General features: G+C 43.8%; 1 protein-coding gene and 1 long non-coding RNA gene across 2 annotated transcripts in view; one reads left to right on the top strand and one right to left on the bottom strand.

The window, feature by feature from the left end:
* Nucleotides 1-20,000, bottom strand: part of LOC149863123 (calcium-activated potassium channel subunit beta-2) — a 252,574-nt gene extending 232,574 nt beyond the window's left edge. Inside the window, exon 1 of the mRNA XM_090054443.1 lies at nt 19,898-20,000. Within this exon, the coding sequence (XP_089910569.1) occupies nt 19,898-19,977 (80 nt within the window). The 5' untranslated portion in view covers nt 19,978-20,000. The remainder of the gene's footprint in view (nt 1-19,897) is intronic.
* The window catches only part of LOC149863122 (uncharacterized), a 105,825-nt gene that overhangs the window by 48,699 nt on the left and 34,151 nt on the right, over nt 1-22,975 (top strand). The window lies entirely within an intron of this gene.

The raw sequence follows: 22,975 nt of genomic DNA, 5'->3' as shown, positions 1-22,975 counted from the left end.
GACTCCAACACCTGGAGTTGGGGCAGGAGGGTGGAAACAGAGCCCCACCACCTCTCAGGCTCAGCCCAGCTCCCTCCAACATCCCAGCAGGGGTAACTGAGGGGGCATATGGTGGGGGGAGCTCTTTTCCACCTCATCCCAGCTCCAGGTGCAGCAGCCATGAGGCTACCACAGCCAAGATGATCACATGGGGGGGCAAGGGGAAGGGAGTTCCCTCTCATTGTGCAGCCCTGGCCTGGCTCCCACCCTCTCCCCCCGAGACCTTAGCAGGTGTAGTTGGGGGGGGCACATGGTAGGGGGCTCCCTCTTCCACCATCCCCTCCAGCCACTGCTGATGGTTGCCAGCTAGAGGGGGCTGGGGAGAAAGATGGTCTGGCAGCCTCCTGGGAGGCTGCTAAAGCACCCCTGCCTGCTGGTCTAGGCCAGTGTGGGCAGGCTCTGAGCACTCCCCACCCAACAGGTGAATGGTTGTTGGGTTCAATGGCACCCTAACTCGTGGCGCTTTGTGTAAAGCACCATAGTTAGAGCACCTCCCTGACAGACTGCCTCAACTTCTGTACACAGCCATTGAAAAGGTCTGTCATATAGTGCCCAATCTTCCTATATTTAGGCAGACTCTATTTGTATGTGACATACCTATAAAGTGTTTATCATGTTTTCTTGCTATGGTTGAGCAGCATAGAGGGTAAAAGCTTCCTACTGTTGCTACTGCAGCTGAGAGGCATGTCTGGTACTGATGGCTCTGGCTCCTAATCTTTCTGATGGATCTGTAGAGAGGTGGTGCCCACAATTCTACTAACTAGAGGCAGCATGGTCTCTGTGCCCAGGATACTGAAGGCATCCTGACCTGATGGTAAATGAACTGTATTTTTGCTTGACTGGGCACATCAGGATTTTTCTACTGCCTCAAACAGGAACAGCAGAGAGGCAGGCAGGGGGAAGGCCCAGCATTGATTAAGCTGCTAGTTCTGCTGTTGTCATGGAGGACACAGCCACTTTCCTTTTCTTCGCCAGCAGCAACTAAAAAATAAGATGTGGAAAGAGAGGGAGGGAGGTATCTGTGCTGGGCCAGTCACAATACTGTTGGCAGTCACTTAGATGAGAAACTGGAGCATGTGATGAATGGCCATGATGCATAGGTACATGGTGACCAGAGTGCTAGAAACAGAAAAGTCAGATTAACCAGGAATGTGCCCATCTAGTCTGAAGGTGACTCCATTAGGAGCTAGTGGTTAGATGCTAACCACTTTATTTGTCCCCACCAACACTATTTGCACTGAGCACGGCTGTGTTTACAGCCATTTTGTGAACCACAAAAATGCCAGCAGCTGCTCCTTCCACACATTGGCCTAGATCTGAGCACTGTGTCATTTACTGCTGGACATGCTATAATGTTCACAGCAGTGAAAGCACAAGGCAGAGAGCGGATTGTTTGTTTGTTCTGGCTGGAAAGTGACTAACAACATTTATTTTTAAAGCCTTGGCAGAAGTAGCAGCGGTTCTTGAGGTCCTAACCCCCTGCCGATCATCAATTGACATGGCTGTTTCAATAGCACTCACTTCAGATGTGATGGTTAGATCTGCTCATCACGCTCTACAGGAGCCCTTTCTGACTTTCCTCCTCCTTTCTGACAACCTCCCTTTGCTCTGTCAAGGACGAGCTAGGCATTTCTTTATGCAGCACCCCTCACGTTGGTATCTGATTGCATCACATTTATTACTGAATTATTCACACCCCCCACTATCAAGTAGGGCAATCTTATCCATATTTACAGGTGTTGATACAGATAGGAATCAATCAGGCTATTCCTATGATAAGGGTATTAGGAGCTGATCCAAAATGAGTTGCCCAAAGTCATGCAGGAGGTTTATATGAAAGCCAGGAAACTAGCTTTTAAACCTCCCTTCTTTGCCTTAAAAACAAAGCCAGCCCTTCTTGGGAAGGAAGCATTACAACTAGCTATACCAGCTGTGATCTTTTTAACAATATGCTGCCTCAGGTGCTGCCTGAAAAGCAGGGAAACTCAGTATATGCAGCAATATGAGTCTATCAGCCAAGTGTATTCACTTACAGTTGCAAATAGCATAAGCAGAATCCTAGTTTCTACATGGTGGTTATTAAACCCTGGGCGCATTTACATGTGCTCTAAGGTGCCATTGCTACTGTGCATTAAATTTAGTACCTCTAATACATGCACAGTAGCTGGCGCTAATGCACAGTAGCAATGGTGCATGGTCTTTTTGTGATGCTAAATGCCCAGTAGACTAATTCTACTGCGCATTAGCACAGCTTTTGCCATGATGCACTAATGCACAGTAAAATTAGTCTACTGCGCATTAAGTGTCTTGTGTAGATGCGCCCTTGCTACAGGTGAATTTAGCATCTCGTGTAGGATACCTTGCTACAGTTGAATTTAGGTTTGATTCCTTTAATCAAGGAAATGGTATTTGTGTGTCATGATGCGCAACCAGATGAAATATTATGTTACTGGCTTTTTAAATGTCATATATAGGAGGTATGCGAGAGTGTTTCTTTTTACACTTTTCAGCACACCACATCCTAAGAATTCCAATGAGCTTTGTGCTTCGTTGCGAGTGCAGAGTCTTTGTCTTAATTTTGTACAAGTTAAATTGAATGTTAATAACATCTTTAATGTTATACTGCATAGAGAAATATACAGAAAATTAGGGATATCTTTCTGGTGTTCCAATTAACTAGAGGTACTGTCTTTGCTGCCTGTTTCAGCCAAGGACAGAAGTAATTGTTTGGGATAGCAAATTGCCTTGTACTCTTGCAAATTAGTGTTGGAACATTACAGTAGAAATAAAAACTCGTGCTCTCTGGATTGCTACAGTGATAGCGCTATAAATGAAAAACTGTTTTCTGAACTAACGTTGGGGGAGATTACAGAGATGATGCTACTGAGGGTTATAAATCTGGGAAATTATTGAATGAGGTTCAACTTTTGTTTTTTTAGACTGAGGTGCACTGTGGCTTTTCTCTTGACGGTACAGTCTTGCTACGGATCCATCCATCTCACTAGGAGTCTCCTTAGAGGCTATAAAGAAATGGTTAGCCTTTAAAAGCGAAGTGAAAACAGAGGCAGGAATATGCATCATAGCACTGCTCTAAAATGATGCACTTGGGGCTTCCAGCTGGTATAATTAATCCCCCTGTTACCCTTAGAGGCCATCAAAGAGGGGAAGTTTAAGAGGCCTTTTTTCTGCACATTTCCTAATCTTTGTTATGAACTGTATTACTGAGGCACATAGAAGTTGCAACAAAGGTAGCATAGCACTTGGTACAGACACATTACAAAGAAAATTTAAAATCTACCAGAAAAACAGGCAGAGACTGGGCAGGGAAACAGAGGCATACACAGTCAGGTGAAGGAAGATGCTCAGGCACATAGCCAGCTACTGGCAGAGTTGTATCCATCTTTCCTGAGGGTGAATCTAGTGAAGTGGTTGTAAATCTTAGAAGTAAGACACACCTTGTTAGATTCAAAGCACCCCCCCAGAAATGACCAGCTCCTAGCTTGCACTCATTTCTTGACTACAGAAAAAAATAGAGCAAGTCTTGTGTTGCAAAGAACTCAGAACAACTGTAACAGGTCAGAATGGCTTTGACACTACAGACTCCTATTTGAAAACTCTGGGTTTATCTTGTGAATCATGGGCAGGTGTCTGCACACTGACCAGTGCTATATTGGCACTTTTAAAAGGATCTCGACTGCACCTCGGTGTGAAGTGGCACCCTGGGTGAGAATCATTGGTCTAGTGGCTTATTCAGTGGATAAGGCTACAAATAGCATTACAAATAGGTCTAGGGATAGGTAAAGGGTCATGGGGGTTATAATTATGCCTGATCCAGTCCACTTTTTATTCTCATGTGACTGGACTAGTGTTGTCCAAAATCATCACGTCAGCTGACATTCCAGGGATTAAGAGCATCAATAAACAATTTAACAATAACCTACAGGATATGACCATTGAGTCTGCAAATGAATCGCATCTGGATAGCGGAGCAACAGCAGAATGGTAGATGATACAAAAATATATAAACTCTTCATTCAGCTTAGCTCAGTTTGTTCAAATACAAGCTCTCTGCTACATGCAGCCGTTACAGCAGTGAAAGAGGAATAACCATTATCTCCATTTTCATGCTGTCACCTTTTTCCAATTTGTCTGATCTACTTGGATAATCTGTTCCCCAAAGAATTTGTGTTTGTACGGTGCCTAATAGTGATGTTAACTGGGGGCTTGGGGGCCTACAATATTACAAATAACCATAGCCTTTTAACAAGGCTTCCTCTCACATCCCACTCAAATCTCTTTTTTCAGGGCAGAATGACATAACATTACTTTTTTACAGATATGGGACTGTCTGGCTCAAGGTCATATAAGGAGTCTATTCTCAAGTAAGGAACTGAATCCCCATCTTTCTCAGTCCAACCCCTTCACCTCCCTTCTTGCTAGCCTTTCCCTAATGTTAAAACCAAATTGAAGGATGTCTTGGAAATGCCAGTATGGTGCGAGGCAGCACTGTGCAGAGATGCCCCATGCTAGCTCTGAGACTGGAAGAAGCTTAGTTGTGTCATCACAGCGCTGTACCCTGGCTAATTAGCATCGCTTCTCAGAGATCAGGTCAGTAAGGACATCGTGACCTCCAGAGCATTGTGTCCCACTGATAACACATTGCCCCCAAAGTTACGGATGGCTAGTGAGACAATCCCAGATGGCCTCAGCCAAATGCCTCTTTGTTCACAGGGACGTTGCCTGAAAATTTGGCTTAAGACTGTCAAGTGGGAATGAGGGAGTATCCTTCTAAAGTTACTGTGATTCTTGAAGAAAGAATTTGCTTACCTCTCTCCATTGGAAATGGGCCAATGGCACAACATGTGAATTTGGATCCGGACTGTGTTTTTGTTCATTTTTACACAGAATCTCAAAAATAACAAGCCGGGGGGAATTCTTTTAAAAATAGAGCAGTAATCTGGGCACATGGGATTGATGAAAAGCCCACTGAAATTCTGGAAACAGTGGTACGTATGTTTTAGTTATTTTTAGACAGATAAACCCTAAGTCACCCCAGTATACACTTGGGGATTGTAGATCTGTCGACAGACTGCAGGGGAAAGATGAAATTCTCTTGCCAGATGAAGTCTTGACTATTACTCAAAAACAGGCTTTTTGTCAAGATGATTTTCTTTGTGATGTGCAGCCCACTACTGCTAAATCCATCTCTCCTTCTCCTAACTGAAGCCTCTAAGAGCCCTGAATGCACGTGCAGTAGACATGATTCAGTGAGCTTGACAATTGCATGTCTGCAGAAACAATGCAAACTTCGGTTTAAGCTTGAAGTATGGAGCAGGACCTCAGCCACTGTCAATGCATTTCATGTTGGAGCTCAGTGTGCAAAGAGCTCGTGGCAGGAGACAACCACCCTCTTGCAAGCTGGTTAAACTTAGCCCACACTGAACGCCATCATGCTATCATAGCTACTGAGGCTGTGCAAAGCTTCGGCCCCTGATTCGATTCGGTGGAGATGCAGCCCGATTCGGTGGCTGAATCTCTGAATCTGAATAAAATCAGAGGACCCTTTAATCTCTCTGAATTGAACCGGACCCCTCTGAATCGATTCAGAGAGATTCGGAAAGATTTGGCGATTTGGACGTAGATACAGCTTTAAATGTTTTTTCTTCATACCTCTAGGTACCAGGCGGCTCATGAATGCCGCGATGCTGGGGCACATGCAGCATCCTACAGGAACGCGGGTCTCCCCAGTGCACTCGGCAGCAGACCTGGAAGTGGACCAGAAGCATTTCCGGTTCACTTTTGCGCCCACCGGGGAGTGTGCCAGGGCTCCCCCGTTCCCTCCCGGGTCTGGTCCACTTCTCAGTTCACTGCTGAGCATGTGGAGGGCCCCCTGCACTCTTGTGAGACGTGTCCCAGCATCACAGCGTTCAGAAGCCGCACTGGTACCTCGAGGTATGTAGAAAAAGCATTTAAAGCTGTGTCTGCGTCCGAATCGTTGATTCTCTGAATAAGCATCTAATCTTCATATTTGGATTCAGCCAAATCAAATCAGGGACAGGGATCCGAATCAATGGATCGAATGCTTGTCCCCGATTCGGGCCAAATCTGAATCCGAATCAAATAGGGCCTGCTTCGTACACCCCTAATAGCTATGGTGCTATTTGCACTTGGGACAGAGGGTTGAAAGCTAGCTTCACATATGCATGTGAGCTTCAGACTTGCCCTTTAGATGAAATTCACACCTATATAGTCATCCTTATTAGGTGCAAATGAGGATTTAAGTGATCCATAAGTCTGTGCTGGTCTTTTACACAGGGGTGAACGTGACCTGGAATTAATATTTGCAGTATTTTTGCCGTATTTGCCCAGCGGTAGCCAAAGCAAAGCTTTCTGCACTAACAAGGTTAGTTTTACAAAATGACACTTGTTCAAAGCTTTGAAGGACAATGGATGAAGAATGGGAGAGGAAATTTAAGTAACTCTGAATAATTGTCAAGGTCATAGGAAAGTAAGTAAAACGTCTTAGCTACAGGTACAAGTTTCTCTTTGAGAAAGCTGTAGATTGACTATACAGTGAAAGTCAATGTACTTGCTTGTGTACTTGGGATTCCATTATCTAAATATTACAGCACATTTATTTAAAATGATGGATTACAACAGTGAAAGCTGAGTCTCCCTTTGAAGAGAATTAATATACATCGCCCCTTTGCACATATAACCCTGCCAAGTGTCTTTAAAGTCCTGTGTTTCTTAATTAATAGCCCCGCACATAGGAACTAACTCCTAACATATGTATAGAGCTTTGCATCCATGTTCCAATACTAATTTACAAGAGTAGTAGGTAATTTGCTATCCTAACCAAATACTTTTGTCCTTGGCCAAAATGAGCGGCAAAGACAGTACCTCTGGTTAACTGGAAACACAAGAAAGATGCCCCTGAATATTTCTCTGAAGTATAGCATTAAATATACAAATACAGATATAGGTCTTTATTGTATAATTTCCCCATTTTTCCTACATGCTTTGAGAATCTGTGAAAGAGGTGACAATCTGGTTTAAATATATTCTTTGCCACCTGCGCTAGCACCCATTGAACTGACTGCAGCAGCCTTTGCTTCAGGCTGTCAGCAGACTCAGGCAGAAGTTTCTCTCCTCTTCACACACCTCAAATTTTTACAGGTTTCCTTCACAGTCAAAGAGTTAAAGCCTTTCTTTGTGTGAACAAAAGCTTCAACTGAAGAATAACTACGATGCATACCTATCCTCCCTCTTCTTTGGGCAATTTTTTGCACAGAGGTCTGGAAGGCATGCCTCATATTTAGGGTTATGCATTAAATCATAGTAATATACACCATGGCGGTTGTTGTAGTCTTGTTTCTTACATGGTCAATATGTTAGAACGAGAGCTGCTGAGGAAACCAAAATTATCTCCCAGACCTCTTCTCTTTCAGTCAACCAAAAACAAGTTTCCCCTTATTTTTTTGGAACTGGCAGTGAACTAAATAGTTATTTGCAAAGCTGCCATTTGAAACAGGGACCTGGGTGAAGGAAAAGTGAGCAACTGCCGTATAAGAAGATGAAGGTTATTCCAAGCCAACATATTAGGCAGGAACTGAAGAGTGGGAGGAGGATGTAGTGTGTCAGGAAACATGGAGAAAGTGCATTAATATTTAATATTATAATGCCTCCTCCAAAGCAGGGTGTCATCAAGGACCCAACCCTAGGAGGCTCACTTTTTTCAACTGATTCTCATCTCGCTTATCCTGGGGTGAAGTCAGTGGAGGTCTACCCCGTGTACAGCACTGCAGTCACTTGGCAGTGGCATAACAATTGGGATTCGGGCCCAGGGCAAACCCTGCACAAGAGTCGTAGGAGGCAGGACGAGGAGCAGGTTCCAAGGGTGGGGAGGACACAGGACATCTCACCCCAAAAAAGTCTCTGGCTGCCGCTGCCGCTGCATGCTCTGCTTATCCCGGCTCTTTGTCTAAACGAAGTCGCAGCATGGTTTTTGTGCACCAGCTGCTACTGCAAGAACAATCTTGTGGGGCTGTTTTTGCTGCTGGGGTGCAGACTCTGGAGGGGTGGGGAGCAATTTTGGTGCCCTTCCTAAGTCAGTACCTGGGGCTGATGCCATCTCATCCATGCTTAGTTAAGCTACTTCCCATTGGTTCAAAGTTTGCTACCCAGTGACATATTGCCCAATAACAGTAGCAAAGTAATACTGCAAGTAAAAAAAAGGTATCTTCTAATTTTTTGTTAGAACTTTGGCTATTTTAAGCAGAGTATCATCGTTGCTAAGTGGTTTGTGTCCCTGGAAACTCATGGGTTTAAACAGACTGAAGAAAGGCAGGTCAAGGATATCATCAGTAGTGCTGGGTTAACAAATGTATTAACCTTAGTCATGTTTTAAAGTGCTGACATCAGTCTTTATGAGGGATCAAAGTACCCAGGACTCTGCTGGAGGCTGGGATCAGTGACTGTTGATCTTACACTCGTTTTTATAACTTACGCCTGCAAACTCACTAATGAAATCAGCTGCCACACCTGAAAGATGAGGTCATGTAATGTCAGTGAAACAGGAGGATGAAACATCATTTGCATTTAAATAACATTAAAACTAATATATGCAATATGGTTTTTCCTGGAAAGAGATAAAACATGCGTGATGTTTTTCCCCCCCACAAAACCTTTCTATTATTTGAAGAAGTTTAAGTTTTTGGACATGTAAAAATACAGACAAAGGCAGGTTGTGTATTTCAGGCTGCCTAGTTCAGAGCTGGATGGAGAAAAAAACCCAAGTCAAAATAGAAGGATTTTTTCCTTCTGGGGTACAAGTTATTTGTTAAATAGTTCCCCTAATACCGTGTGGCTGTTTAGCTTGTGAAATGCTTCCAAAGATTTAGTCAAGTAATGCATTTAATAAAAAAAAAAAAAAACCCCACAAAAAAAAAAAACCTTGCAAAATAATATATTCAGCTAATTGTGTTCAATCAGCTCTGTTTAGCTACTCTAATATACTGAACACTTATAATTGTAGTATCTGGGGGTTTTATTGCATTCATAAATGCACACTGAGTTCTAAGGAAACATGCTGCTCCATTGGGTATGTACTTAGATTATGCTCCTGTTTTATTGATGCTGACAATTATCTTTATGATCCTTAATAGAAGTCGGTATGTAGGGCTTTTGAAAAACAGTTTTAAGCCATTTGCAATGGACTTCTCTGGTAGCTCTTTAGGGTAACAAGGCATTACAAACTCTTATTTATATAAGCCTTATTTGCATCAAATCCTTCGTACTCCCGTCTCCGTTTAGTGCCAAGGTACGTTATTTTACAGTTTCTAGGAAAGAACTCTGTCACACCATTGGCTTTCTTTTACATTTTAGCGGCTGTGCTGGTGCTCTCCTGTCCAAACTGGTACTACAGTTTTTTTAGTTGCAATTTAATCGCATCGGCAGCCCCAAGTCAAGAGTAAGGCCTCTTGTGCTAGGCACTGAACAAATGCATGTTCAGTGCATGGTGAGAGAAAACCTCTGTCTCAAAGAGTTTGGATTTGAGGTGATCTAGAAAGAAGGAGATAACAAGAGAAGCAAGAGCTAAAGCAATACACCCAAGGGTATACTTAAAGCTATACACAGTGCAGGTCAGTTGAAAAGCCAGGGAGAGAACGCATGTCCCTTGAACCCCAGTCTAGTGTCATGTCTATATTCAGTGGGTACATCAGCATGGCCCTCCACAGTGGTGCTTGTCGCGCACAATTACTTTCTGCCCCAGTGACACCTGGGGCAACACTGTGTATGGGCTTATGCAGCAAGAAGGGAGGATGCCGATTCTTCTTTCTCCATCTTGGGTAGTTTGTTCTCTTTATTCCACACCTTGCATTTGAGTTTCATTCCTGAAATTGTTATGGCTGAAGTTTAAACTCCTGGGCTATTGCTACATCCCTAACCTGTATGTTATAATACACTAAAACAGTGTGGAAAGAACGTACAGCACTCCCTAACCGCTTTGCTAGGGCTCTTTCTGTTTATACCTAGTTTCTCTGATTCCAATTCGTCGTGGATGACGTGCTGCCACCTATTGGATATGCTAGGGAAAAGTTTTCTGCAAATTAAAATAATAGAAAACTGTATTACAGCACTTGTCTGCTGTGAAAATGTCAAGTGCTATTAATCTAACTCCCCTTGCAGTGTTTGAAGAAGTCAATACCAGATAAATAGATACATGCATACATAGCTTCTGCTGCCTGTCAAATTATGGTTCTATTTTTTAACAATGAGACACTATCCACTGCTTAATTCTAGCCAAATTAACTAAGATCCTAAATACTCCTGCATAGTTGATAGGATGGGGCAAGGGGGATAAATGGTTAATATATGAAAATAGCTGTTCTAGATACAAAGGGTACAGGCACATTTTAACTTACATTCAAGAGTCTTGATTGCAGTGTGAAGCATCTTTGAGTGTCACATCACTGACAACAGAAGAACAACTGATTCCTGGAAGCTGTCAGCTACGCAATATTTGAATTTAACTATTCATAAAACTAAATACATCTCAGAGTTTTTCCAGTTTGGCAGAAAAGAAGAACTGAACACCACCAGAGAATATACAGAAAGCAGAAGAAAGGATAGCAACAGACAATTTGAAATAAGATTGACTTCTTTTGGTATAAGTTAGCTCCTTTAAAGTCAGCGAGCCTGAATCTCATTACATTCACGCCATTTCCATTGCCGGAAAGAGAGTTTACTGTGAATGAGACTCATGCCCCATACATTTACATGGAATCCCACACAACACTTAGGTTCTTTTAGAAAGAGAATAATGGTTACAACCTTTTTTGGGTATAGATTAAAGATCAAGATTAGAAGCGTTCAAGAAAGAGACTGGTTTGGATTCTGGCTTAGTGTATGTTGGGATAAGCCTGGGTGCACTCCCCTGAAATAAAATAATACCTTTGTAGCTGACAGCAGAGACAAGCCTGCTTATGCTGAATGGTACCTTTCATCCCAAATCCTTAAAGCACTTAGAGTGGGCAAAATAGATATCCCTTGACACTCTACCACCATGTGTCTAGTTGGAAGGCAGCAGCCACTGCTAACAGCACATAGAAAAAGCTCAGAACTGCAAGCGCAGATATTCGTCTGCTTGAAACTGAGCTGCAGAGTTGTAGTCCTGGATGCCGAGGGCCTGATGCTCTTGCACGTATGCAGCCGTTCCAAACAAAACACTTAAGGTGAATTTACACATTACACTTAGACCATACTAAGGACACTTAACATGCAAGGGTCTGTACATTAAAGCTTGTTAACTTGTGTGAAGTGCCCTCTGAGAGTCTCAAAGTTAGACTACTTCAGGTGAGGGTTACTTCTAGCTGTGCTACCTAGCTCGCGTTAGGGTAACTTCAGTCTGCTTCATGGAGATAGAACGAGCAGTCTTCCATCATCCCAGGATGCACTAGTCCCCGCCCCTCACCAGAGCAGGGGTAGAGACCAGGGGTGTTTATACACATGCTCTGTGAATGGGGGGGAGGAGGGACACTTTAATTAGAGCAGCTCTAATTAAAGCACCTAGAGCACCACGTGTGTCAGTGCCCCCATACTGGAAAATGGTGGCAGGGGCGCTTTAACTAAAACTCATTGAACAAGCCATTTTTTTCAGTACGGGGATGCTGATACCCATGACGCTCCAGCAGACTCAATTAAGTCTGCTCCAATGCACTGTAATTACAGTGCATCAGAGCATCGTCCCTTCATGGTGCCCCAGGTGCCCTGGCTCCTAGCCACCCCACTGCTTGCCAGCTCCTTAGGCACTACTCTGCCTAGTTTTTATATCCTAATGGGGTTTAGGTCTGGAAACTAAGAGCTTAAGTGCCCTATAGGGCATGATTTTGGGCATGTGCTTTGAGCACATCCAAAGCCTTGAGGACAGCACAGACCGCAGCCAAGGACTCTACTATTCAAAATCACAGCTGGAGGGAGAGCAGATGTTACCCTCAGTGATTACCTTTTGCATAACACCATAGTGGTTAGAGCCCTCTCTCAGGAAGTGGGAGACATTAGTCCTACGCCCTCCTCAGTCTGGGGGGATTCAAACCAACATTTCTACTTCTCAAAAGACTGCCCTAGGCACCCTGTGATGACCTCAGTGCGGGCACCCTCCTCCTCTGCTGTTGAAGCAGGACAACCACAAGAAGAAATGAGACCTTCGTAAGGCAGAAGAAGAGTAAGCAAGAAGGAGCGCAACACAAGAGACAAGCCAAAGCTTCCATGGTTTTCAGTGAAAATGGTGCCCGACTGTTGACTACGATGGCATGTGCTGTCTGCCTATTGTGCCTGTTTCTAGAGATAGGCTGCCAGATGGAATATTTTCACATGAACCTTGGACATGCCAGGAATGAGCGATTTCGGTTCAAGTTCCCTGCTGTGTCAGACAACAGACAGTTAGGAAGCGCCAGCCTGAAGATCGCTTGTGCAAGCTTTTGGGCACTGTGTTACAACACAGCCTTTAATAATGTGATCATATATACTGGTATTTCCAGAAGGCCTTTACTACATTCAAAGCTCAAATACATAGTGACTTAATATGTATCCTTTACATCGGGCATTTCCTAACTTTCCAGTTCTTGACTTTATCCATGGAAGTCATCTTCTTTTAACTTAGCATTTTTTAACTCAGTGCTTTTTGTGTATAATTTGATAGGAGGGAGCTGAACCATTATGCTTGGATGTATACATCAGCCACTAACTGACAGGAGTTAAAATTAAAAGTTCCCTTACAGGCCATTTATTTCCTAATTGCCCACTGTGTTGTTTCTAGGAAGTTTCTCTAAAGACTCTTGTATTGGCTCTTGTCAGAACAGGATGCTGAGCTGGCAGCAGCTTTGCCTGAGCCAGTGTAGCAGTGCTTGTCTTCAGCATCTGTATTTTACTCCCTCAGTGGTAGCTCCAAAATACCATGAGACAAGCTATTTTTAGGGCTGTTTTTGAATGGACTTGAAGCAATGAGCATGCAGAACTTAGGAGAGAATTTGCTTCCTTAAGCTCCTTTTTGCATCATGGGAATTGCCTAGCTCTCTGCTGATGGGCTGTAGGCCTGTCCTCCACCAACACTCAAACCTTTAGATAAGGTCCAGATAATCACCCAAACATTTAAGCACTTACCAGCCAGGACTCTCATCTCTTGGTTTTCATCCATCACTAATCACACTGCTTCACTTCCCGTTTCCCCCAGCTCCAGGTGAATGACAGGGGGTACACTACAATACGCTTGAATGATCTTGGGTAAAGTAGCAAATGGCTAATATTTTACTTTGCTTATACTGGGAAGCTTTCACCTCTAACCAGTAGGACTCCTTGGCTTGCATAACTAACAGAAACTCTGCAGGGTATGAACTGCACTTCATAAATCTACTGGATACCAAAAATCGTGGACCCAATCTAGACATTGCTTTTATGACACATTACAACCTGACATCTGATTCACCAGGTATCTGCCAGAGCAGACATTTTACACTTCTGTTTTTCCCCACTCCCTCCCCTCCTTTCCTATCCTTTTGTCTTCCTAATTTCCAGCTATTTCCTTTTTCACAGACAGCCTGTTTTCTACCTTGGAAACCCACTACAGTAGAGTCTCCCAGACTTTCCTTTGGCTTCCTTTGCCTTTGGCTTCCCCCCACTCTTTTTTCTCCCCTCCCTTCCCTGCTCCACATTTTGTAGGCTTCATTTCCACCTATTTACATCCTCACTGACATCCTGTCACACTTCTAGCTTCTTTCATTCCTTGGAGTCTCAGACCAGCAGTGACTCCCTCTGCCTGACGAAGGGTGATGGTGCCCGAAAGCTTGCTAAGAACTTCTGGCCAACTACTCAGCTGGTCTAATAAAAGATATCACAGCTACCCAGGGACCCTTGCCTGCAGAGTCATCAGTTCACTTAAGAAGGACTATTGTCAAAACATCCAGTACACACTTGCATGCCTACTATTGCAGTGTCTAACTTTTGGGAGTTGGCCTCTAGAGTGGAATCCAACACCCACAGCTAGGTGCACAGGTTCCCTCCATGGTCCGTGGAGAGAGTTAGGTACTCCAGGAGGGTGATCCAAAAAAGCCACATGCTGACTAGGGAGCTGCCCAAAGCTAGCCAATGGGAAATCTGGAACACACGGAACATTTTTTTTTTTTAAAGAAATTTTTCGTATTTCAAGCCAAATCAAGTCCAAATCCCTGAGTCAGTCCAGAACCATAAGTGGCCCGACAACCGGCAAACATCCTCCACCCCCACCAGGGGCTTCCGATATTTCCAAAGTCTTTTAGCAAGCATCCTATGTGCAGACCCAAGCCTCGGCTTGGGGTTCAGATGCCCCCAAGTTTTGCCTGCCTTCAGCCATATGGTGGCAGAAGCAAGCTAAGGAGGAGCCTCCCATTTCCATAAAGTGGGCTTTAAGCCCCAACACTTCGGCGGGTACTAAACCATGCCAGTAGAACAGTAATCCCCAGCAACGCTTAAAGAAAACTGCCTTGATGGACCCAGATACACGGTGTTTCCCTGGCGCACAGGGAACAGGCAAGAGAGCTCTCAGTCACTCTGCCTGATCTTCAGTGTGCAATACCCCAAAGCAGTTTCCAGTTGCTTACAAGTAGGAAATGGTAGAGTTGGGGTGATGTTATAGCCACTATCAATAAGGAAAAGTGCAAAAGGCACAAGTCAGAAGCATTATGGGAACTTGTCCGTTTTATGGGTGTTGCTGCTGCCACCATGATCTGACCGGGCTCAATCTTTACACAAGCTCAGCTTTAACTAACTTACCACTTCAATGACAATTAACATCTGTTATCTTCCTATTTGTCTACTCAGTAACTCCTAATTTCCCTGTACGCGCTCCCCCTTTCACTACCATTTTTCTGGTTTGAACTCTACGTTCTAGTTCCACGCCCGCGTTGTATCTTTTTGCTCTGGTCCAAGAAATGCTCACTTGCAGTTTCTTAAGCATGCACAATCTTCCTTGTGCTAAGTTGCCAGAGAGTTATCAGCCGTTAGAAAGTCATTAGCTCCCAGCAGGCTCTGTTCATTTTTAAAATGACTTTATTCCTAGCATCACCTCCCTTCCCCTCTTTGGCGCATAGGCATTTGACTCAAAGTTGTCAAGGAGGTTGGCGGGGGTGGGGGTGCTCTAGCCACGCTAAATCCAGGGTGGATCCTGCAAATATTCTTTCAAAGAAGTGAGAAGGGTTTACTCTTTTAAAGACACAGCCAGAGGAGGAAGTGACAGCCTTTTGCACAGTGCTTAGAAAACTTGCCTGGAAAGTGGGAGTAGTTTTATGCCTTCTTCAGCCAAGGAGAGTACCCTAACTCAGAGGTGCAATGACATAGCTGGGCACCATGGGCACGCACAGGGGCAGTGGTGACTTCTGGTTGCTGCCACTGCCAGGTACGGCAGCTGGTTCCTCCCTCCTCCCCTACCCCCAAGTTTGGCACCAGGGGCAGCTGCTCCCCAAATTGCCCTGGCCTAGTTTCACTACTCCCTAATAAGGCCGAGTCAAGGGCTCTCCACTCCTCCTGTTGAAGCTGAGCCATTCTTTAGGCCTTGAACTCAGATTTATTTCTATTTGTGGTCACCTGTTCCTTTTTCACTTGCCTCTACAGCACCATACACAAGGGCAGCTGTACATAGATAATAATCATTTTGTTTCAGTGCATTTTCAGGGAGCCTGGGAGACATGATTCTTTTCAGGGAAAAGCAGATCGCTCATTAAAAAATAACTCCTGAAATCTCCGCTTTGTTAAACATAATTAGCAGTTCAAAGATGCTTGCTTTTCCAAATCTCTTGCTTTAAACTTGCATCAGATGGAAAGATGTTAATGTATGATATGGCACGTGTCAACCCGTTTGATATCACACAAAAGACAACATTGCAGCCCTCACTATAAAAAAGACACACTTTTTCTCTGACTAGCTGACAGGGGAGGAAAACACCTCACATCATCTTACAGCAATAAGTTAAAAAAATAACTTAATCCAGTTCCCAAGTATCTGCCATGGGTTATTAGACAATCAAACTGAATGGAGGGTCATCAGCTTGAATTTTTGACAATTACCATTGCTTTGCTTCTGAAATCTTTAGCATTTCTGTCTCACTCATTTGTTCTCTTTTAAGATATTTTCTGTTCTCGTTTCCCTGCTGACTTTAATATCCCACTTTATTCTTTTTCCATGGTGACCAGTTAAATCTTCTCCTGGGGTGCAGTCTGATGAAGGTGCTTTAAAGTATTTTATTATAATTATTATTTTTTATCCTTCGGGGTCGATCAAGTATTTTAATTTTCTTTCAGTTCGCCACTCTGCTGTTTGTTCCTTTTCATTCCCTGCTGAGTCCCAAAGTGCCTTTATCTTACAAGGTGGTTATTGATTTGTTTTGTGTAGTCTTTTCCGCAGATACCGTTTAGACAGCTGGTAAACTATTTTTCACAACCCTTAGTTTCCACGATTAGAACAGTTTCTCATTTTATAGCAATATAGGTGGAGTATTGAAAACTCAAGCGCAGGACTTGGTAGAGGAGTTTAACTTCCCCCCAAGTCATGGCAAACGCTTATAACAATGGGTCATACTTTAATTGAGACTACAGAAGAAAGGGACAGAATAATTACGATGTAACTGTCTTAACCGAGATGAAATAAATCTTCTCGTGTGCCTGTGTGAATGAGATCAGGATCTGGCCCTTCAGACAGGGCTGGTGTAACTGCATGGGCAGCACAGGCGACTGCTGGGGGCAGCAGAAATGCAGCCCGGAGTGCTGTTTTTCCAGCCCCCTCCAACTTGCAAATTTTATTTGCAAATTTTGCAAATTTTATTTTATTTGCAGCAAAAAAAGACTTGCATTGGCCCTGCCTTCATATAGACCACGGGCCTGACTCTAATATGTATAACAGGAGTAAATACCGCAAAAGGCAGTGGGAATATTATATGGTATCAAACAGGCTCCATGGTCCCAGAGTCCTCACAGCTAAGTTATTAGCTGTATGTTAGCCTTAAGGCTTATTTAGTTTCATTGTTTGTATCATTGGCTCAAGGGTACGAGAGTATCCAATTCTCTGCTGACATTTCTATTAGTGATTTCCGTACTGAGGTTTTACTTTTTCTTCTCTTGTTACCAAAGAGGACTGAGAGCCCTGAACTATGATTGCTTTTTTCTCAGTGCAGTTTAGGAAAGGCAGACAGCTGTAACAAAAAGCACACTGGAAACCTCTGCTGAAGAGGAAGAACGTGTGATGGAAAGCAAAGCAAATGGTCAACGCTAGCATTGGCTGCTGCATTGGGCAGACTGACTCACCCCTTCAGGCATGGGTTTGCCAAGTTAAATACAGTTTAACTCTTAATCCCCTCCCTGAAACAGATGTGTGCGTTCACGAGCACACTTTGAAGGCTAATCCCGTGTGCTTTACTCAGGTGAAATGTCCATCAACTTCAATATTTGCCCAGCCAGCAGCACTATATTTGTCCCTTGTTTCATTTGGGTGTTATTCTAATACAGGGATGAGAGGCAGGCAAACCTACCTGCTCTACACTAAAGCAGCTGACTGCCTCTCGTAAGTGCAGAGTAAGAGACAGGGCTGGGCCCACAGAAAATCCGGAAGGACAAGGCAGACAAAGGGTGAAAAGGACCACTGAGAGCTGTTACACCCATATGCACAAAAGGAGGAATTGTGCACAAATGCTGCAAAATCATTTCATTTTCTTCAGTGAATGAACACTGGTCTTCCGCACTTGTGATTGCACTCTATGATGTTCGAGTGGAAAATATGAATAAGGAACAGCAACAACAATAATCTGCCGCAACAACGAACGATCAGCAAATAGTGGGGGCTAGTCATGGCAAGTGAATTTTGAATGCCAGCAGTTCACATTAGCATTTAAGTTAGCCCTAGGTTAGGTCGGAAGCAAACAGAACAGACGTTCACACTTGGGGGGGGGGGGGGGCGGGGGAAGAAGCGGGCTTGGGTCTGGGGGGCTGGGTCCATGAGGTGGGGGATCTCTGTATCCCCCCACCGCCCCACCCCTGCTGACAGCCAGCTGGGGGAGGGCCAGGGCTGGGGACAGAAACCACACTGGCCAGCCAGGCCAGGCAGCAGGGGGAAGCAGACCTCCATAGCCAGCTGCCCCCTTCCTCCCCAGTTGGGCTGACTCGGGCTGGGGCTGGGGCCAGCCCCCCCACCAGATGTCCAGCCACCGGTGACAGCTGGTGTACCCCTTAGCCCACCTCTTTCCTGCAGATGGCTCTGCAAGACCCTGCTCAGCCAGAGAAAACAAGCATAGTTGAACCTAGTGAGCCACCCTGTGGGGACGGGTTAGCGGGGTCCCACAAAGCAGCCTGGGATGCTGAGGGACTGTGACCTGACTTGAGGCAGGAGGGGATCTGGTACAGATGTTCAATAGACTGGTCTAACCTAAATCACTTAGGTCTGAAACAACATCCATCCAGATTCCCCCATTTTTAAGCCAGTCTGTGTGCTCTGGACTTCTGTACTGTTACAGGTGTAGAGTGGTTTTTGGTCACTTATGTGTGATATCTTATGTCTAATGTGTTTTTGTGTAGTGTCTGTACCTGGCCCATGTGTTCAATCAGAAGCAATTAATACAGCACAAATTTTGCTCATCACATATGCAAAATGATTTGCTAGAATTGATTTAATAGAATCAATTCTAATGATCAAAATGAATAAATCAAAATGGTTTTACAAGAACTGATTTGCTAGAATCATTTGAGGAATACTGGTAGTATGGATTGAAGTTTTAAGTTGCTTGTAGAGACTTTGGAAACAGAAGAAAGGTGATGGTTTCTGAATTAATTTATTTGCTGCCCACTGTTCAACCAGCTCCAGTATATATATAGCTTCACTCTGTGTGTGTGTGTGTGTGTGTGTGTGTGTGTGTGTGTGTGTATGTGTGTGTGTATATATACAAATAGGTGTGTGTATATATAAAGCCACGAACTCACAGTTTCTTTTTTCTGCCTCTGCTGAAACTGTACCTGTGCACATCACAGAAAACCAGTCCAGCTAAGCCTGTTTTAAATGCATCTGGGCTTTTTTTTTTTTTATAAATAAAACCCACTGATAACTTAAAGATGAGATATCTTATGGCCAGGAGCCTACCTCATCAAATCTTGTAGTGTATGGTATTCCCTCTAATGGCAACATTTAACTTGCTGTAGCTCATTCACTTTATCTCGAAGTCCAGCACAGTTACAAACATCTCCTGCATGAACCAAACTATATCAACATGATAGGATTATGAAATAGGATGACTAACACTATTCACTTCATGTTGCCATTATGGCTTTACATTGCTATTTCCAACAGAGCAGGTGCTTATTTTATTAGATACAGGGATTCATTGAGCATCCACAAACTGCCCTTTGCACTCTGTCTTTATAATAGGATTCAATACAACTGAGCAAATATAGCTTTAGTAAGGTGGACCAAATATAAGATGATACAATACCAGGATAAGCTGTCTGATTAGTGTTCAGTGTACACAGTGCAGTGAAAATACAGAGGTTCTTTGCAAGTAGAAGGAAAAGGGAAAATGTATTTAAACTCCACCATGAAGGCTTAGGGAACCTCATTTAAAGGTTCTCTCTCTTTGTAACCTCTTAGGAATAAACCTTAGCAAAAACCCAAAAGCAATTGCTTCCTTGGCATAGTTCAGGGCCGGACCTTAGTTACAATTCTCAACACTGCAGATAGCTAGGAAGAAACAAGTGCACGATGTGTTAGTTACCTTCAAATAATGGACTGACAACCTCTCCCCCCCATGTTCCCAACCCAGAGCAGTTTGATTAATTTTTTTCCACTTACCTCCATTTGTCTCTTGGTTGTTTAAAGCACAGGCTCATCTTGTCCTGCAGCAGAACAGATTCTGTGCTGTTGCGAAGCATTATCTTGTTTAATCACAGAAAGTATCCTGACCGAAAAAGGAAAGCAAAGCATAAAACAAACACAGAAACCCAAGAGGAAAACGACACCCTAAAGACCGGGCACTAATAGCAACCGAGACACAGGAACACTCCTCCTGGTTGCCAACTTTTTCCATTGATGTCTCGGTGGTTCCTTTGGAAATAGAATTCTTTGCTACAATGCGGTATCTGTGATAACTTTTCCTCATCCCTATAGCAGGCATTCTCTAGTGTTAGAGCTGAACCAGAAGACACTGTTTGATGCGACTGGGCTGTCTGAATCCTAGGAAGCAAATAAATGCAAATATAACCTAGGAGCAGGATGACCTAAGACCATAGTTCTAGAGAGACTGCAATTATTAAAGGTACATTCTTCCATTTTTTGTTTATTAGAAGACCACATGGATAACTACATGGCTCGAAAGATTTAGCGGACTGGGAGGAAATGAACAGACAAGTAATGGAGTGATTTTTAAAAGCCTGATGGGTAAGCAAGTGAAATAAGTTAAACTGGATTTATTATACTTGGGTGCACCTACATGTGCAATTAATGCCCAGCAGGGTGTTTACACATGCTCCTTGCCAGGAGCAGATTTGCTCCCGAGGGGAGCAGTTCAATGCATGGCTACTCTGCCTAATTTGCCTGCTGTGCCCCCCTACAGCACCCAGGGGGAGCTCCAGGCTCCCCTGGGTGCCAGCCCTGGGCTGGCAGGGGGCCCTGGTCTCTGAGGGGTGGGTGAAGGTGTCCTACCTCCAGGGAAGCTGCCTCCCAGCCCTGTGCCTGATCTGTGGATCGGGACACGGGTCTGGGAAAATGTGCCCTCCCACAGCTGCTGCTTCCCAGCCCCATGTCCTGATTGGCAGATCGGGGCAGGGGGCTGGGAAAGAGTCCCTGCCCCCACTGCTGCTTCCCAGCTGCCTGCCCCAATCTGCCAATCAGGGCACAAGGATGGAAAGCAGCAGCTGCGGGAGGGCACATTAGTCTACTGCACAGTAAGGCATCTTGTGTAGACACACTCCTGGTCTCATTACTATTCCAGTGCTAAAAGGCAACTGCACTGAGAAGGAGAGATCATAAGTTCAGCTTTCAAGGCTGAGCTTTCTTACAGTACAACCTTTTTTGCAGTGGAATATCTTGAAGTGGCTGAAGTTATTAGGTCCAATTTTACTTTCAGTTCTGTTTTCACAGTGTTGTAACCTCTATTAATTCCAGCCCTGCTACTCTAGATTTACTGTTGGATAAAAGACAGGACAATCAAGTGTATATGTGTGTTTACATCTGCCTTCTGGAAACTTTTAGCGCTGGAATTTCATGTGCTGTTAGGAATGAATAACTAATAATTTCCTTCAGCTGAAATAAAAGCCTTTGCCTGTCATCTCTGCCAATGTACTATTACTGAAGAGGAAACTGAAGGCTGACTCATATTTGATAATGCCCATATTATGTAACCCTTTCATAAGCCTATGTATTAAATACACATGGCCCTATTCTCCTCTCTAGAATAACCTCTGTGGGGGTGTAAAGAAAATAACTCAGATCATATCTTTTTCAAGTGTAAATGTACTAGGATTGATTCCAATTTCAAGGGAATGCCCCTATATATGAATATAACGAGCCAATCTAGAAATCTATGGCCTTGAAGAAGGCCATTTGATGGCTAAAAGCTTGTCCAACAGCCCTCTCAGCTATACAGTTGGTCCAATAAAAGATATCCCAAAAATCCTTGCCTCTTGGACCAATATAGAGAGTAAGGATTTTTTCATTTTCTAGTGTTTCAGTACCACTGTACAGCTATGGAAAGTCTTGTACAGTTACAATGCGACGGCTGGGGTCCAGTGGCATGGTGTTCTTGCCTGTAGTAAGACAGAACCCCTCCTTGGTTACTACGCGCACTATTTGTTACGGCTGTGGGTTGCTCAATGGTAATGCACAGTAAAGATTTCTTAAGGGGAATGTGAGCAGTAAGACAGCTAAAATCTAATGTAGCGCTTGAGAAAGGTGCCAGATTGTTGGTCCTAGATAATGGAGTCCTCTGCAGTAGTGTAATGAAGGTGGGGCAATCAGGGAAGCTGCCGCTGTGTGGGTGTACTGGGCAGCTGAAAGTTGCCTTTGCCTCTGTGTAATGTAGCTCTGCCAGGGACCCAGCTGCCTTGTTACACCTCTGGTCGACTAATGCCTAGAGCAAGGACAGCACATGTAACAGCAGTGCTGTTTTAATCGACATCACCCTGCCTCTGCCTCATCTTCACCCAGGATGGGTGATGCCCACTGCTGGGATTTCTAAAAGAGCCTCAGAGAGCTGGGTGCTCAAATCCCCATGTATACATAAGAGATGGATGGCTAGTTGCTTGGTCCTTTTTAAAAAAATCCCAGTCAGTATTTCTTCAGGCTTTGACTTCCATTTTCAGACAACCAACCATGGGCAGATCTCAGATTTTGAAAAGCGGGCTGTAGATGGTACTTTGTGGCACATCATCACATATAACACAATACATATTTTTTCTACAGTTAAAGAGAAACTAGAAGCTTTACTAATATGGTAGAGACCTCGCACTACTCTTCAGTTTCTGATCAAAACAAGAAACAAATATTGCTATTGAAATGTGCACTAAATTGCTAGGGTATATAAAATGTTAAATAAAAATACAGCAAACTAGGCAAAAAATAGTCAAGGGATATTTGTATCACTAGTCCTGCAGACATTATAGTTAAATCTATATTTCTTATTCAGATTTATAAAACAAAATCTAGCCTTCTTGAGCATCTTGACAGTGCCTTGAATATTTTTCACTGTCAGTCATTTCTATACCTGAGTTAATATTACCACACCTGAGTGAAGGTTTTTAGCAAGAGCTAGAAACAGTCTGCAGGGCTATACAATAGAGAGACAATACCAGGAATGGCTATAAGACAGCAGAACTGCAGAAGAAAGACTAGTCTAAAAAGTGAAACATCGAGGCCATTAAAGAAGTATACAGT

Source organism: Crocodylus siamensis, chromosome 6 (assembly GCF_052110815.1).
Source record: "Crocodylus siamensis isolate JL-2025a chromosome 6, ASM5211081v1, whole genome shotgun sequence".
Lineage (NCBI taxonomy): Eukaryota > Metazoa > Chordata > Crocodylia > Crocodylidae > Crocodylus > Crocodylus siamensis.
Note: the sequence above shows the minus strand (reverse complement) of the source record. Positions and strands in the feature narration are given on the sequence as shown.